Consider the following 18,353-nt stretch of genomic DNA (forward strand, 5'->3'; position numbering starts at 1 on the left):
GTGTCGGGTCCGGTCCGGGGACGGGGGGGGGGAAGCGGGTGTCGGGTCCGGTCCAGGGGCAGGGGGGAGGGGGGAGGGGAGTGGGGAGTGGGTGTCGGGTCCAGTCCGGGGGCGGGGGGGGGGGGGGCGGTTGTCGGGTCCGGTCCGGGGGCGGGGGGGGAGGGGGTGTCGGTCCGGTCTGGGGGCGGTGGGGGGGGGTGGGGTGAGCGGGTGTCGGGTCCGGTCCGGAGGCGGGAAGCGGGAGTCGAGTCGGGTCGGGAGGAAGCAGGAGCTGGGCGTAGGAGGCAGCCTTATTGACACAGCCCCAGTGAGGCCATTGGGCCAGGGCTAGGGGCTGCGTGCTTCGGGCCCTTCCCACACAGTTTCGGGCGCCTGGAGCTGCTGCACTTGCGCGGCCACTGTAGCACACATGTGCAGAGGTCCCGGCACTGTTTTCAGCGCAGGGACCTGGCTCCGCCCCCTACAGCTCCTGCTGCGCTGCGCCTAGGGCCAGAGGACCTGCAGGGAGGTGGAGAATCTGGAGGGTTTTTTTAGGCGCACTTTGTGGCGCGAAAAACGTGCGTCCAGGTCGGGACTGTGCTGTTCTAGGCGTGGCTCGAAACTTGGGCCCAATGACACAGTTTAAATTAAAACATGTTATTATGGTTCAAAAAGTAAGGCTGCCAACACACAGCATGTTATTGTGATTGGCTGTGTCTCTGGAAGATATAACTGTGGCAATTACTGTCGACAATGCAAGTTTTGAATGTACTCAGACAAGTTTCCTCTCTCTGCTTTTTTACTGGAGACAATAACCCATTTAAGATAAGCTGATTAAAATAGCAGAGAGAATCATTTGGCAAGGGTTATACTTTTACACAATCTGTACCCAACAATGTTTCCAGAAAGTGAGGAAAAGCTGCACAAGAGGCAAGATATGTCTGAATTAGAAAAGCAAGTACCAGTGGGTCAATTGTTGATTATTATTTCTTTGCTCATTACATTCATGCACGCATTTCACACTTACTTCCTGCTACGGTGTGCCATGATGCCCCATTAATAGTTCCATCTTCCTTAGCAAAATCATCTGTGTGGCACACTCTTCTATTTGCGTCTGTCATTAGACGGTGAGTGGAAGCATAAGAGAATGCCAGCCACCGGAAGACATGATCATCAGGCGTGGCACTGTACTCATGGACCTTTGTGCTAAACCGAGTCATGTCGAATGGATATGTCACAACCAATTCTCCTCCTTGTACATTTCCACCCAACACAAATGGAAACTTTTCCATCCAGGAAATTATTGCTCGTGTCTCAACAGCTACCTGTAAAATTAATTATTTTCAATTAGAATTACATTCAATATTTGGTGCAGAATAAGAAAAGCATGTGCAGCTCTCATTGACTCCTGATATCAAAGCTATCTACTTTCACCGGCACTGGATATGTACTCCAACGATTTAGGTAAGTTAAGGTGTCATTAACCCTCTCATGCTCCCTAAAAGAGGTACGAATCGATCTATTTATTAAATTATATTTTAAAGAGTAATTTTGTCGTGTATTAGTAAATCTGTCCAGCTTTGTTCTTCATTGATAATCTGTGAATGTGAAACAATATAAAATATCTGTACAGTTTGATAATGACTCACAACATGTATTTAATAGACTTTGTTCAATTCTGATACAAGCACAATTCAGCCAAAACGTTATAGCAAGTAATAGTTAAAGCCAAGACTAAGGGCTGGATTTTTGGTTTTCGGTGAAAACGGTAGTTTTACACCAAAATTACCGTTTTCGCTGCGCTACTGTTTTTAGGCCTAACTTTCGGCCTTTACATCATTGGTAAAGCCGGCGTTGTGTGACGATTTGTGGCACAAACCGTGAGTTTTGGCAACTTTAGTCCGGAGCTGGTAGCGTTGCGAGAGAGGCCTTGGGAGGGGGGGAAAATAAAAAACATTCACAAAACCCTTACCTACTAAATCGCTTTAAAATAATTCAAAAATAAAAAATTAACTTACCTTTTTTTCAGGTTTTCACACTTACTGCTACTGGCGGGGCTGCACTGACAGGTTTGGCCCAGTCGGTATTCTGGGTGTGGCGCACATTGCCGAAAGTACGACAGTAACGCAATCCGCGACGTTGCACGTCGTTTTGCTTCGGCGCACCTCTCCCCGGCGGTACGTGGAAGCGCCACCGCAAAAAGATGCCCGAAGATCCCGCCAACCGGGTTTTTGCCGCAGAGGGTCAAATCGCGACAAAAATCCGGTCGCAAAGTCATCAAAAATCCAGCCGGAGAGCTCTTCACTGAACGATCGCAATAGGCAGATTAAGGGGTCATGGACTGGTAATTCGCTGAGATAGCAGCCCTCACGAGGTTTGGAACAGAGGCGGTAAAGGGTTGGGAGCTGCGACGCAGGTATTTGCGCTGCACGGTAATTTCAGTGTCCCGGTACCAGCGGCGCAGAGGAGTACTGCCCGGGAGCATCACGCCGGTGTACAATGCCCCTGGTATCAGCCTGTTCTCAAAACCCTACAGCGCCCCGTGGTCCCGGTGGTGGTGAGAGAAGGAATGACTGCATGAGGTAAGTGTGATTGTTCTTTTTTCTTTTGGGGATTTAAGTTTATTTGGGGTGCGTAAAATATAGGGAATTATTTTTGTGATTTTTTTTAAGATTTCTTTTTTGCAGGGATGTCTCTCTTAGGACACTACGAAGCCGGCTCTTTAGCAACAGATATTCAGTTGCTCACACGGCCTAGCGCCCTGAGAGAGGTGTGGAGCACTTCCTTTCGCGCTCCGCTCCACTGTCAGGGCGCAGCTGCTGAATTTATTCGCTGCTGATGCAAACCATTTCCCGGCGCTAAATTTATCCACCGCACGGCATTACTGCCTCTAAAAACCCTCAATCTAATTTCCAGCCCTTGGTATTTTGTGAGCTACTAACTCAAATTTTCTGTTTTATTTGTAATGGCTTTGGCTAAAACTGTTTGAAACATAAATTGGCTCTATATAGTATAGATTTTCAAATGTGTTACACTTCAACCTCTAAAATCCACGTAGCAGTCCCATTATAACCAACAAGGTGGGACTTGCACCCACCAGTGAGTTGACTACGGATCCTAATGGAACTGGGAAGCTGGTGGAGAGGGGGGCAGAGGAAGGGGGGGGTTCAGCTGAGTTTGATATTCACTGATGGGACAGGAGTGCAACATGGGAGTAAATTACTGCGGTGGGGGAGGGGCGAGACGAAACCTATTGCTGTACGTTGTAAAAGCCTTCAACAACTGGCATCCAATCCCTGGAGGCACAGCAGGTAAATGGTATGTATGTTCTCCTTCAGCTTTTGTCAGAATATTCAAAGGGAGTGGTCTATAAGCTAAGGAATCCTTATGCCTTCTTGCCTTCTCAACATTTTATCATGGCTTCTACTTCACATTCGGGTAGCTTGTGAGGAAGGACTCAGATAAGTGGTGGCAGAACGAAATGAGGCCACAATTTTGCAGATGCTGATCTACACATCTTTCTTGATGAGATCCACCAGAGGAGCAGTCATCTGCTGGGCTCGCAGGGAAGGAGGCCACCAAAATCACATGGAGGGAGAGGACAGTGGCACTGAGTGCCACCTCACTCACCCCCACCATAGCCCACAACAGGTCGCTCACAAGACTTAACAGTCATTAGATAATGGCTACCTCAGTTCCAAGAGCCTCTGGTACCACAGCAGCTGCCAACTACTTCTCATGACACTGGCCAATCAGTGACACTTAGAGGCAGCACGAGGATATGTATTAGAAATGCACACCCAGGCATCCAGTGGAAACACAGCAATAGGAAGTAGGTTGGAATACTTATTGCAAAATAAAAACTATGTTGCTCAATTATATAAGATCACATGACCTCTGGTAGGTGCGACGTGCCAGAAAGACAGATTTGTTGGAATAGTTGGAATTGGCTGTGGTGCAATGTAGCTAATCTGAGGAGAACGTATTACTAATGATCTCCCTATGAATGTCGCCGGCAGCTGACATTGAAGAGTTTTCCAAGTGCTGATCCACCTGATGCACAAATCCAAGCTCCTCAGTATCAGACCCACCTCCTCCTATGAAGCCATGTGCAATTCTATCTGAATTGTGACGTCGTGACAGGCACAGCAGTACTAGAGTCCTGCTTGGGAGCATACTGCAGTGCCTCTCAATATCTAGCAATGCAGTAAAACCTTACCTTCAGAACCCCTATAGCCCTCTCACTATATAATGCCTGGGCCTTACACTAGCGATGCTCTGCTAGTGAATCTGGCAGTCAAAGGCTTTCAGAATTTTTCTCTCCTTATTGTGACACTCCCTTTTAATTGTTTCCATCCATTTGACTTATGCAGAGATTGCCTCTGCTACCCCATCTGCACTTTAGATCCACCCAAATCACTGCTGAAGTTATGTTACTGATCTGACCTCGAAACTATTTCCATTCGAGACTGTCTAAAACCCACTAATTGCCATTCTGGTGGTGGCTTGAGAGTGCATAAAGGTAGCTGGCATATAAAATGGAAAAATTCACAGTGCTGCAGAAGAGAAATTCTGAGGTTTGGTTAAACACAACATAACAAATAACCAAAGCAAGATGCTCCCACAGTAAAGTTACAATACATTGATTATTTTCTTGTATGGATAGAGAGGCGAGTGACAGAACAGTAAATGGCACTTACCAGTCAACATTTGAGTTATTCTGTGCATTCCTGCCATTTTAGTATTTTATTTTAATAATACAATCATGAATGACTGTTGGACCAAATCGTTGCATTTTCCTAAGCACAGTGCATCTAGATCAAATTATATGTTGCCTCACTTGCCAATAAAAGAAAAGTGAGGAATATAGAAACGGAATTGGAATGTATTAAATCTATTTCATTGCTGACATTGGCACGTGTAGTTACGTGGATTGTTGCTGCTAACCCATCTGGTTCACATTTGCTTGGTAGCTCAATGCTTAGCTTGCCAACAATCTGCAGGTGAACGATGCCTCAGCATCGTTTAAAATGTACGCATTTCAGGTGGATCAACAATTTGCAGGTCAACCTGATGAGTTTGTTTTGATTCTGAAAGAAAATTGATGAAATATAACTCAAAATCTTTGAGGAGAAATGCCTTAAGAATTGACTTAAATATGTTCTCAATATTGAGCCAGTAGTTGGACTGAGTGCTCGGAAAGGGCTTTTGTGAATTAAACCATGAAGGCTTATCCAAGCAAAACAGGGATAGAAGACACGCCATCAAGATGGCTTTTTAAGGTAAACATAAAGATGTCCTGCTTTATGTGGACCTGTGTGCGTCCCCTTTGTTACCAAAAACTTGAGATGCTCGGTAGTAAATGGACACACTGGCAAGTCTAGGTGCCAGTGTTTCATTGATTTGAAGGTCATCAGGGGAAGTACCAGAAGCCCTGAACTCTTTTAACACAACGGTCACTCAAATTGGTTAATAGAATTGAGGCTTCTTTGGAAATTAAGGATATAAGTGTTTTCAGTGTTCCACTGACTAATATTCAGTGTTCCATTTTCAGTCTTCAATCATTGGTTCGTACTTTAGCTCTACTTCTTTTAGGAGCCTTTGTAGTAGAAAGTGTAGAAGTTCTTTATCTAGAATATGGAGAAGGCTGTCTGTGCAAAATCGGAAAGGGCAACTCTGACAGAAATAGTGAAAGGTTACAAAAGTAAAGATAGTACAGCTATATCAGCCAAAAACAAACAGATTTAAGTGCATCACTTAGATGTACAAGTTTACCTGAAATCAAGGGAGGTGAGATGTAATCCAGCTAGTCCAGAATCATCTAACAGTGTGGAAAAGGAATTCACCTAGGAGCACAGGATCCAGGAGGAACAGATAGCACCTCTACAGACACAGGTTCCCCATCACTCTGATCTCTCAGAAAGCTAACACAATCAGGTCAAGTTTCGGGCTGCGCTTAGAACGGTGCAGCCCCGCCTGATTTCCGCGCTCATAACCATGCTGAAAACTTACCTCGGTATTCTCCATTTCCTCAGGTCAATCCAAGCCCTTGGCGCGGCGCAGCACAAGCTGTGGGGGGCGGAGCCAGGTCCCTGCGCTGAAAACAGTGCCGGGACCTATGCACATGCACGCTACAGTGTGCACGCATGTGCAGTAGCTCCAGGCGCCTGAAACTGTGTGGGAGGGGCCCAAAGCACACCGCCACTAGCCCTGGCTGAATGGGCTCACTGGGGCGGCGAAGATCAGACTGCACCTCCCTCCTCCAGCTCCTGCTCTGGCTCTGGCTCCAGCTTCCTCCCCTGTTCAGCTCACGCTCCCTCTGGCTCTGCTGCCCGCTCCCCCCGCCCCAGCTCCCGCTCTACTGCCCGCCCTTTTCCCCCCCCACCAGCTCCCGCTCCGCTGCCCGCTCTCCCCCCCCACCCCCAGCTCCCGCTCCGCTGCCCCCCACCTCCCCCCCAGCTCCCGCTCTGCTGCCCGCTCTCCCCCTTCGCCCCCCCAGCTCCTGCTCTCGCTTCGCTCCGGCTCCCTGGCACCCCCCTTCAAGTCCGGTCCGCTCCCTCTTCCTTCGGCGGGGTCCGCCCACCCGGCATCTTGCTGGGGGCGGGCCCCACATGAAGTCTTCGGCCTGGCTTCTTCACATCCTCTCTCCCCCTCCTCGTTCCTCTTCCCCCCCTCTCCTCTCCCCCTCCCTCCGTTCCTCTCCCCCTCCCTCCCTCCCTCTCCTCCTCCCTCCCTCCCTCTCCTCCTCCCTCCCTCCCTCTCCTCCTCCCTCCCTCTCCTCCTCCCTCCCTCTCCTCTCCCCTCCCTCTCCTCTCCCCCTCCCTCCTTCTCCTCTCCCTCCTCTCCCCCTCCCTCCCTCTCCTCTCCTCCCCCCTCCTCCTCCTCCTCCCCCTCCCCCCCCACTCCTCTCCCCCCTCCCCCCCACTCCTCCCCCCCCTCCCCCCCACTCCTCCCCCTCCTCCCCGCACTGTCAGAAACACATAGACACTGACAGACAGAGAGAGAGAGAGAGACACATTGACAGAGACAGAGAGAGACACACTGGGGGGGGGGGTCCCGTCCTAGCACGTTGTTGGAGGGCTCCCGATGCTGCAGTCGGTGAGTAGAAACGTAATTTTTTATTTATTGATTTTTAAATTTTTTATTACATTTTTTTGATTGATTTATTGGTTGATTTATTGATTTATTTATCATTTATTATTGATGATGGCTCTTTATTTGTAAAAGTGATGTGCTTCATGTTTGTAAACTTCCCTGTCCCCCGCCCCCCTCGTTCCCTATGCCTAATTTGTAACCTACGCCTGATTTTCTCAGTGTAAGCAAGGTTTTTCTGGGCATACAAAAATCTGCACTTACTCCATTCTAAGTTAGTTTGGAGTAAGTTTTCACTGCCTAAACTTTCAAAACAGGCGTAAGTGGCCGGACACGCCCCCTTTTGAAAAAAAAAATCAGTTCCAAAATGAAACTGTTCTAACTGACTAGAACTGGAGCAAACTAAATGCCGAGAATTGCAATTTCTAAGATGCTCCATTCTAAACCAGTTGCTCCAAAAAAATAGGAGCAACTCAGGCCGAAACTTGACCCCCATGCTTCCAGAGGAAAGCGAGGCAACCAATTCATGCTCACCAGCTCATAGGGATGAGGTTATATAAGTTCTGGAAACATTGATAACTACAAGCATATAGACTGTAATCTATTGAATAGACTGGCTAACTAACTTGTCAGCTATCTACAGAGTTTAATCCTAAATTAATCTCACCAATTTGTATCAATCTCAGATACTAATCGCAACTGTAAATTTATAATCAGCAAGCATTTAATACTGAATTACTGTGGCATAACTGAACTGCTCTTGTAATCTCTATTATTTATTTCATAAATTACCCCTACTAATTGTGTGCATGCTCAATGGTTAAGTGCTGATATCTATGATGCTAAGGTTAATAAATAATTGTTAGTTCATGACTTGCTGTCTGCCTTCTTTTATAATTGGCAAGGAAGGGTTAATTGATCCACTTAGCAGCTTGTATGGAACCTGTTGGGAGGTTAGTTGTGTAAATACTAATTTAATTCAAACTGATTGATGTAAGACATTTTGACGTGCCAAATTCGAACATCATTGGCCCTGAAATTGCGGTTGGAGGCTTCCTGCAGGCGGACGCTTCCAACCAAAATTTTTTTTAATGAAAGTACCTGGTGATCCCGGAGGAACATAGACTTGCGGTCCGAGGCCTCCATTCACAGCCCAGCATAGGGGCCTGCTCATCCCAGGAGCGTATGTACAGCCTGGGATGACGTGGGCCTGGACCACCAATGAATATGGAGTATTCTCATTGATAATAATGGTGAATTCCATTTGTACCCCCAAAAACACAGAAACACAACATAATAAATAAAAACAACACCTCACATATTTAAAATTAATTGAAATTGAACTTGATTAAATGTTTTAGACTACAATTTATTTTTTTGATTTTTTTTTTAATATGTTTTAATAGGGGTAAAAATAAATTTACTTTAATGGACAGAGTTTTTAATATAAAAATTAGTGATAAAATTTAATTTTTCTATCTTTTGAAACTCTTAGGGGCTGAAATTCAGGCATGCCAGAAAGCTGGTGCACCTATGATTCCTTACCTGTTTTTACTGCTGGGAGTGTGGTGGCGGTTGTCCTATCCATTGTCAGGACAAGTTTTTTTACGTTGGATCGGAAGCCGGTCATAAAGGGGGCGGAAGTGCGGCGGTAAGTGAGGCTGAGAGGCGGAAGTTGGGGCGGGCTTGGGACTCCGCCGCTGTCAATCAGAAGCGGTGCGGTGGTGAGATCACAGCGTTTGAGCGTCACCACGCTCTCTCCCCTCCGTTAAAGGCAAAAGAATCGGGAATTTTTTAACTGCTGCCACTGGGTCACCAGGGAAGGTTTCGGCCGGACCTGGCATCCTGGCACCTGTTGGTGGCCTGGTCGAACCCGGGGCAGAATAGTCCATCCGACATGGAAGTCGGTCGGCAAAAAAAAATTATACGGCAGCCACTGCATTTGGCCCTCCCCTTTAATTTCCACCGCTCCGCTGCTGATTGACAGCGGCGGAGTCCCAAGCTCGCCCCAACTTCCGCCTCTCAGCCTCACTTACCGCCGCACTTCCGCCCCCTTTATGACCAGCTTGTGATCCAACGTAAAAAAAAACTTGTCCTGACAATGGATCGGAGGGCCGCCTCCACACTCCCAGCAGTAAAAACAGGTAAGAAATCATAGGTGCACCAGCTTCTTGGCATGCCTGAATTTCAGCCCCGAAGAGAGAGGAGACAAGGTGCACCGACAGAAAAAGCTGTCGGTGGCACCACGCAGCGGGGCATCGATTTTTCTTTTGCTGAACTGGGATCGGAATAAAATGGAGGTGAGGCAGAGCGGCGGTGCACGCTTTTATGACGTGCTTGTGGTGATCGGCAGCAGCGGGGCGCAAGTGGGGAAAGGCCAAAAAAAACCCGACCTGAATTTGGCTCGGGGCGGCCGGTTGACCACAAAGCAGCGGCCACGGGATTCCACCACATGGCCACCGCAAACGGGCAGTAATGGGTCTTTCCGAGACCCTGAACTTCGGCCCTGCACGCTGATAAAAGCAGGCTACACACGTGCTTTTACCAGGCGTAAGAATTTGTAGGACATTCGCTGGGCAAATAGCACAAATCTCTGCCCGCGAATGTCCTTTTCCGGGGGATGAATATGATCTGTCAAAAGACATTTTGACAGTTCGCAAATGCCGCTTTTTGGCACGTGCACACATCGTACCCACCTGGAGAGGCTGCAATTTACAGCCTATTAATTCCCAGGCATTGACTGGGTGGTAAACCTCAGACAATTCCTTGATGAGGAGGTAAGGTGAAGAAGCTATGGATTTGATTGGTGCCACTGATGAATATTCTTGTCAGCATATCGATCTTAGTGTTCTTACACTCTCCAATTAGTTAAACAAATAATTCTTTTCTTTCTTCAGTTTGATATCAAATCCCAAATTGCTCATTTTATCCCTCTCTTCCAATATAATTTCTAGGGAAGATACCTCTAAGAAGCTGTTGGAGTGACCTGTTTCTAAACTCCACTTTTGTATATGGACATTTGATAAGAACATAAGAACATAAGAAATAGGAGCAGGAGTAGGCCATACGGCCCCTCGAGCCTGCTCCGCCATTCAATAAGATCATGGCTGATCTGATCATGGACTCAGCTCCAATTCCCCGCCCGCTCCCCATAACCCCTTATCTCCTTATCATTTAAGAAACTGTCTATTTCTGTCTTAAATTTATTCAATATCCCAGCTTCCACAGCTCTCCGAGGCAGCAAATTCCACAGATTTATAACCTTCTGAGAGAAGAAATTTCTCCTCATCTCAGTTTTAAATGGGCGGCCCCTTATTCTAAGATCATGCCCTCTAGTTCTAGTCTCCCCCTTCAGTGGAAACATCCTCCCTGCATCTACTTTGTCAAGCCTCCTCAAAATCTTATACGTTTCAATAAGATCACCTGTCATTCTTCTGAATTCCAATGAGTAGAGGCCCAATCTATTCAACCTTTCCTCATAAGTCAACCCCCTCATCTCCGGAATCAACCTCGTGAACCTTCTTTGAAATATGGACACCAAAACTGCACACAGTATTCCAGGTGTGGCCTCACCAATACCCTGTATAGCTATAGCAAGACTTCCCTGCTTTTATACTCCATTCCCTTTGCAATAAAGGCCAAGATACCATTGGCCTTCCTAATCACTTGCTGTACTGCATACAATCCTTTTGTGTTTCATGTACAAGTACCCCCAAGTCCCGCTGTACTGCGGCACTTTTCAATCTTTCTCCATTTAAATAATAACTTGCCCTTTGATTTTTTCTGCCAAAGTTCATGACCTCACACTTTCCAACATTATACTCCATCTGCCAAATTTTTGACCACTCATTTAGCCTGTCAGATTTTTTGTGTGCTTCTCACACATTGCTTTTCCTCCCATCTTTGTATTGTCAGCAAACTTGGCTACGTTACACTCAGTCCCTTCTTCCAAGTCGTTAATATAGATCGTAAATAGTTGGGGTCCCAGCACTGATCCCTGCGGCACCCCACTAGTTACTGTTTGCCAACCAGAGAATGAACCATTTATCCCTACTCTCTGTTTTCTGTTTGTTAGCCAATCTTCTATCCATGCTAATATATTACCCCCAACCCCGTGAACTTTTATCTTGTGCAGTAACCTTCAGGAGAGGAGTATCAATCAGTTCGAGTTTCTGACAGCTAGTACAATTTTCCTGTATTCTCCATCCTTTGAAGCTGACTCACTTGCAGATCTTGACAGACAAACATGACTGGCTTATCTTAATAGAAAAGGAGGTTAAATTGACCCATTTTATGATGAAGCTATACTATCTGTTTGCAATTTGCCTGCATTCTATTGAATGGACAAAAACGCCTCCTTACCTCCCTCCCACTCCCAGCTGTTGCACATTTTGAAGTTCCTGTAACAGACTGTGGCAGAGAATCATTTGGATTCTCTGTAAATACTAAAGTTTTCAGGTTTGTGATTCACTATCTTTAATCTTGTGTTTGTCACTTGTCATCAAGATGTAATCATTAACCCCAAGGATCCCTATTTGTATCCATCTTTCTAAATAACTAAATTATTTATAACCAAGTTCCATAGCATTCCCAATAACAAAGATTTTCTGACTGCCATCCAGATTTCAGAAGCTTTCATTCTGCCCCCATACTCTACAGATTGGATATAGTCAAGGAAGTCTCCTTCTTGCAATCCTCACAGCTTCATCATTATCTGGGGCCAAATTGGATCACTAGTTCTATCTCAGGGAATTCCGCTGTTAATCAGCAAATAGTTAATTTTACTGTTATAGCAAAGGAACATTTCTTTCGGGAGTTGTTGACATGACAGATCTCAGACTTCTCGTCAGATCCTAACTACTTTTTCTTTTGTTCTCAAGTCCCTTGTAGTATCCTATTTGTCTTCAAACAACTCTCAAGTCACATTGTTCTGCATTAATATCAGTGTTCCCTGCAGTCATACCCATCATCTAATCCTTATGGTTTACTCCAATGGCATACTCAAATAAACCTTATGTGGGCTAGGACTATCCCTTTAATCTTATGCATAATTTGACAACTACTCCTACTCGCTTAGAAATTTGCCTGCTATTTAGTTACTCTGATAATACTAAACTGGGTGGTAAGTTAGCATCTTCACTTTCTGAAGATATTTGAACTTTGGTTTCATCTAGTCTCTTTTGGCTATAAGATTCTCTTAATTTTGAGGTGAAACTGTCACAGTCTTCGCTAAAAAGATGCTGCCAATGTCACAGTAAAGGAGGAGTAGTAGAGTAATGGGTGGGATAAAAATAAAGAGGTGATTCTTAAAAGGTTGGCAGCACTCAAAGTAGACAAGTCACCCAGTCCAGATGGGATGCAGCCTAGGTTGCTGAAGGAAGTAAGGGTGGAAATTGCAGAGGCTCTGGCCACAATTTCCAATCCTCCTTAGATATGGGAGTGGTGCCAAAGGACTGGAGGATTGGAAATGTTACACCCCTATTCAAAAAAGGGAGGGATAAACCTCGTAACTGCAGGCAGTCAGTCTAACATCAGTGGTGGGGACATTTTGAGACATTCATCTGAGACAAAACTAATTGGCACTTGGAAAAATATGGGTTAATATTTAATAATCCAGCACAGATTACTTAAAGGCAAATCATGTTTGACTAACTTAATTGACTTCTTTGATGAAGTAACAAAGAGGGTGGATGTGGGTAGTGCAGATGACGTTATGCATATGGACTTTCAAAATGTATTTGATAAAGTACCATATAATAGACTTGTCAGAAAAATTGAAGCCCATGGGATTAAAGGGGCAGTGGCTGCGTGGATATAAAATTGGCTAAGAGACAGAAAGTAGTGGTGAACAGTTATTTTTCAAACGGGAGGGAAGTGTGCAGTGGTGTCCCCTAGGGGTTGGTGTTTGGACCACTATTCATTTCGATATTATTGATGACCTGGACTTGGATATACACGGCACAATTTCAAAGTTTGCAGATGAGATGGAACTTGGAAATGTAGTAAACAGTGAGGAGGATAGTAACAGACTTCAGGAGAACACAGACAGACTGGTGAAGCGGGCAGAAGGATGGCAGATGAAATTTAACACAGAGAAGTATGAAGTGTTACATTTTGGCGGGAAGAATGCAGAGCGGCAATATAAACTAAATGGTGCAAATTCAAAGGGGGTGCAGGAACACAGAGATCTGGGGGTGCATGTACACAAGTCTTTGAAGGAAACAGGACAAGTTGAAAAGGCTATTACAAAGGTGTCGGGGATCCTTGGCTTTATAAATAAAGGCTTAGGGCTTGTTTTTCGGTTCTGGTCATTTTCGGGCGGGAATGGCGGCGGGGTGGTAAAGTTTGCGCTGGGAAATGGTTTGCGTGCTCAGCCACAAAATTTATCAGCAGAGCCCTGAGTGTGGGGCGGAGCGCTAAGGGAGGCGTTCCACACCTCTTTTAGGGCGGCAGGCCGGCTGACCAACTGAAAATCCCGAGCTAAAGAGTCATCCTCGGCGCGCCCAGGAGAGGCTTGCTGGAAGAAAAACAATTTGGCACAAATCACATAAAAAAGATTCCCAACACTTACACCACCCCACATTAGGATAAATCACAAAAATTAAAATAAACAAAACAATCCGGTGGCATTCCACACTAGCTCGACGTTCCCGGGAGGTGCTGCTCAGTGCCCCCACAAAACCGGCAAGTAATTTCCCGGCAGGGCGCTGCAAGCTTGCCGCCTGCCCAGAAACCATTCTCACCGCCATTGCCGCCCCTCCGGGGTGCTAACAGGGGCGGTAGAAGGACGAAAATCCAGCCCTTAGAGTACAAAGACAAGCAAGTTATGCTAAACTTTCATAAAACACTGTTAGGCTTCGACTGGCGTATTGGGGCCAGTTCTGGGCACCCCATTTTAGGAAGGATGTCACGGCCTTAGTGAGGGTGCAGAGGAGATTTACTAGAATGGTACCAAGGGTGAAAGACTTCAGTTACGTTGAGAGACTAGAGAAACTGAAGTTGTTCTTCTTTGAGCAGAGAAGATTAAGGGGAGATTTGATAGAGCTGTTCAAAATCTTGAAGGGTTTTGATAGAGTAAATAAGGAGAAACTATCCAGTGGCAAACCGGTCAGCAAACAGAGGACACAGATTTCAGGTAACTGGCAAAAGAACCATAGGGTCATGAGGGGAAAAAAAGCTACACAGCAGGTTGTTATGATCTGGAATATACTACCTCAAAGGGGAGCGGAAGCAGATTCAATTGTAACTTTATAAAGGGAATTGGATAAACACTTGAAATGGAAAAAAAACATTGCTGGGCTATGGGGAAAGAGCAAAGGAGTAAGATTATTTGGATAGTTCTTTCAAAGAGCCAGCACAGGCTCAATGGGCTGAATGTCCTTCTGTGCTGCATCATTCTATGATCTGTGAAACAACTTGCTTTTGACATCTCTTATTTTCAATTTTGGCAAATATCTATCAGAACAATATTTTCTTCTGTTTGGGACACATTTAAATATTCTACTTCACTTCAAGGGTGTCAGGATTAATTTTCTGTCTGTTCTCCTATTCAATTCTGGATTAAGTCAAAACTTTCTGGTGCCATTTCCAAGTTCAATAAACATTGCACCAGGGGTGACTTTGTCCCCAGAAGTGGCAGATTAGGGAGCAATCTTTGACCATCTTCTTGGCCGTCAGCTGGAAAAGTTCCCAAGCCTTTCACAATTTCTGTTGGATATCAGTCATCCAAAAGAGTTACCAGTTTCTGAAAGGGTTATAATTTTGTAAACCAAGGTTTCCTTTAAAGCAGTGGTGAATAGCCATCGTATTTGCTCCTGAAGTGACATCGACAGGATATGTTTTGTTATTGTCTTAATTATCTACTCTTTTTGCTCACATCTTCCATCAAATAAAAATCGAGTCAGATTGAATCTGCTTTCCAACTCTTATCCTAAATAAGTATATGCACTGCCATCTAGTGAGAGCGACTGCTGAGGTAAAGCTCAGGGGTAGATTTTCACTTCGGGTCGTGTTCGGGCTGGGCATTGGCTGGTGCAATTGGGTTGCCTGCTCAATGTCATCAACGAGAGGCCCAGACCATTGTAACAGTTGAGCCCCATTTAAATTTCACTGGTGCCCTGCCCGTTCAACATCAATGTCAGGCAGCCCAGCCAATTCGAAGGCAGGATTTCCGGCAGACCCATTTATAGAGTGAACGCGCCGCTTGTTGCTTTTATAGGTGGAGAGCATCTGGGGTTCCAAACCCAGTTCTGACTTATCCTGGGAGTATGCCATTGGGCCTGTGGATATTTGGGGCTAGTATCTAACAGAGTAATGACTACCCAATGACAATTATCATCAGAGGTTGACATGGCCAAGTTTGTCTGATTCAGTGCATAAAATTGGGTTTGTCTAACAGTAGGGAGTGCACACTATATACTTTGAACAAATTATAGATAGCACCACAGTCCTGACAAGCGTCACTGTACCTTAAAGACAAAACCCAAGCTTGTAACAGATACCTTGTGTAATTATGTGCAGATAAGTAGCACATTGGCGATGAGGAGAAATGCCAGCATTGCTAAATTATCTTCCTTTGTTACATTCATTAAGATATATTAGTAGGTTAAAATGGCATTTCTTAGCAATACTGTTGTTCCACAGTCTCTATGAGATAGTAAATTAAATGTCCTAAATTAAATAGGTTGTAATTAGATTAATTTATTTGTCATGGCTTTGAGCAACCTTGGATAACTGCATGTGCACATTCTATGCTAGCAGAGCTACTCAATATCTAGCCAGATAAAGCCATTGATGAAGCAAATTATTGTTTAACCAAGCTTACTGTGATCACAGATGCAGAAAGCCACAACTTAATCTGCTCACAAAACATATGAATATATAATTGACACTGTTCAGATTATGTATCACATTCACAAAATCATATTTTTGACAATGCATCCCATGCTATTTAATGCCATCTGTATATTGCAGAACAGTTTAAGTAGAAACAGTGCCAAGTGCTTGTGCTGTGGAATCATCCTTTTTACCACAGGCCAGATTCCTCTGCACCAGTGATAACACAAAAACAACTGTGTCCGCACAAGGTTGCACACAAGGGGCTAGATTTTTGTTTTTTGGTGAAAAATTTAATTTTACACTAAAATTACCGTTTTCTCTGTGCTACCATTTTTAGGCCTAACTTTCAGCCTTTATGTCTGCGCCATAGGTAAAGTCAGCGTTGCAGGAGGATTCGCGGTGCAAACCGCGAGTTTTGGCAACTTTAGTCCGGGGCGGTAGCGCTGCGAGAGGGGGGAAAAAAAAAAATTGCAAAAAACATTCAAAAAACATTCACAAAACATTCAAAAAACCCTAACCTACTAAATCGCTGACAAATAATTTAAAAAATAAAAACTTTAACTTATCTTTTTGCAGGTCTTCATACTTACCGCTGCTGGAAGGGCTGCACCGACAGGTTTGACCCGTCGGTATTCTGGGCGCGGCGTAAGGGTTGGGAGAGTGCCGAAAGTACGACACAATCTGCATCATTGCACGTCGGCGCACCTTTTCCCGGCAGTACGTGGAAGCGCTGCTGCAAAGAGGTGCCCGAGGATCCCGCCGACTGGGTTTTCGCTGCGGAGAGTCAAATCGCGGTGAAAATCTGGTCGCAAAATCAGTGAAATTCCAGCCCAAGCAGTTGTTTAAAATTTCCAATAGTACATTAATTTCTGGCTTCTCAATCTCTGAATATATGTGGAAAGTCCATTCAGGCCAGCTATATTAAAGCCACTGACCTGTATGTATTGGTTCAGTGTTCAGTCATTCCCAGCCAGCACACATAGTGGCATGTGCCTACAGCAACAGCCATTTACATTTGCCCCTGGTTGCCCTCCAGAACAGCAGCAAAGCCTCACTCTTCAGGTGGTTCCCACTCACAATTTACAATACAGCACTGCCACTGAAGTTGGGCCGCTGCAGTCAGTGGTAGTGCTGTAATATAAACAGATTCTTTAACTGCTATCTTTTGGGGTTGAGGTATCTGAAATGGAAACCTTATGACAGTTGTCATGATTAATGAAAATCTTTAAAGAAATCTCATTTCAACTAAGTATTTCGCTTGTACTCCATTTAGCTACTGTTCTGTCCATCTGCTGGTATGAAGTAATGAAATAACCGTCAATTATTTTCCTTTATAATGTAAACAACATCTTCAAATTATTATTTTATAAATGTGTTGTGTGCACATAGACAACTCACAGTGGCGTTTTCAGATAGGTACCACTCAGGGATGGCTAGATGATGATTATTCACTTTCTTATAGCCCCTTCTGCGCTCCTCTCCCTCCCAAAGAATAGAATTGAGATCAGGAAAATTATGATTGATATCGATGCCATCGTGAGTCCAACGTCCCAAAGACCAGCCGACTAATTCGGAACCCTAAAATGCAACACAAGAGAGTGATCACATTCAAACACATACTATTATATGAGGGGAAAAGTGGAATTGAGCTACATTAGTAAAGTTCAATTCATGTAAATGCCTGGAGAGAGCAACAGCTGCGAGAGACTTAATGAAAAATTACCACTTCGAAAGATTTTTCATATCCATCAGGATTAATAGAAGGCAACAAATGGATCCTCGTCTCCTCCACAAGGTGCTTGATTCGTGGATTTCCTGCCAAGTACTCTTGACACATGAACTGCATCAGTAAGAGTAACAACTCACGTCCAAGCACTTCATTGCCATGAGCTCCTGAAGAGTAATGGAACTCCGGCTCACCTAGTTCAGACAAACACAGTCAAAAGTTACTTCATACAGAACTATAAGTAAATGACACATTACTTACCCAATATCATTTCAATTTATTTCCTTTAGTACCGTAACCAATGGGCTATCGTATCCAGTGCCGTTTAAACTAGAAAACTCAAAGGTACACAATTGTATTCCCTAAATAAAACAAACTGTCCTGATTTGAGGATAAACTATTCTCCGTTCGGTGATATAATTTCAGGCATCATTAACCTCTGGCCTTGCTGGATGATTTAGTGGTTACTGAACAGTACGAATACACAAGGTCAGGTCACACGCGGTTAGGTCAGTTTGGTTTAGTTTTCTGGAAAATATTCGAGACTGAAGGGAACTGACTGTAACAGAGAGCAAAGTACAGCAAATTTGCGATTTCTAGGACATGGTTGACCTTCTGAATAAAAATTTCAATATTTTGCATAAAACAAGCAACTTGAAGCTTGTTACAAGTTAAAAGTTTCAACATTATACACTTTTAGCGGCAAGCTTCTATTAAA

General features: G+C 44.7%; 1 protein-coding gene across 1 annotated transcript in view; it reads right to left on the minus strand.

Moving 5' to 3' along the window:
• Positions 1-18,353, minus strand: part of cpxm2 (carboxypeptidase X (M14 family), member 2) — a 222,156-nt gene that overhangs the window by 46,364 nt on the left and 157,439 nt on the right. The window contains exons 9-11 of the mRNA XM_070875011.1: positions 17,633-17,829; positions 17,308-17,487; positions 1,007-1,304 (exon numbers count right to left, since the gene is read on the minus strand). Coding sequence (XP_070731112.1) covers positions 1,007-1,304; positions 17,308-17,487; positions 17,633-17,829 — 675 coding nt within the window. The remainder of the gene's footprint in view (positions 1-1,006; positions 1,305-17,307; positions 17,488-17,632; positions 17,830-18,353) is intronic.

Source organism: Pristiophorus japonicus, chromosome 3 (assembly GCF_044704955.1).
Source record: "Pristiophorus japonicus isolate sPriJap1 chromosome 3, sPriJap1.hap1, whole genome shotgun sequence".
Lineage (NCBI taxonomy): Eukaryota > Metazoa > Chordata > Chondrichthyes > Pristiophoridae > Pristiophorus > Pristiophorus japonicus.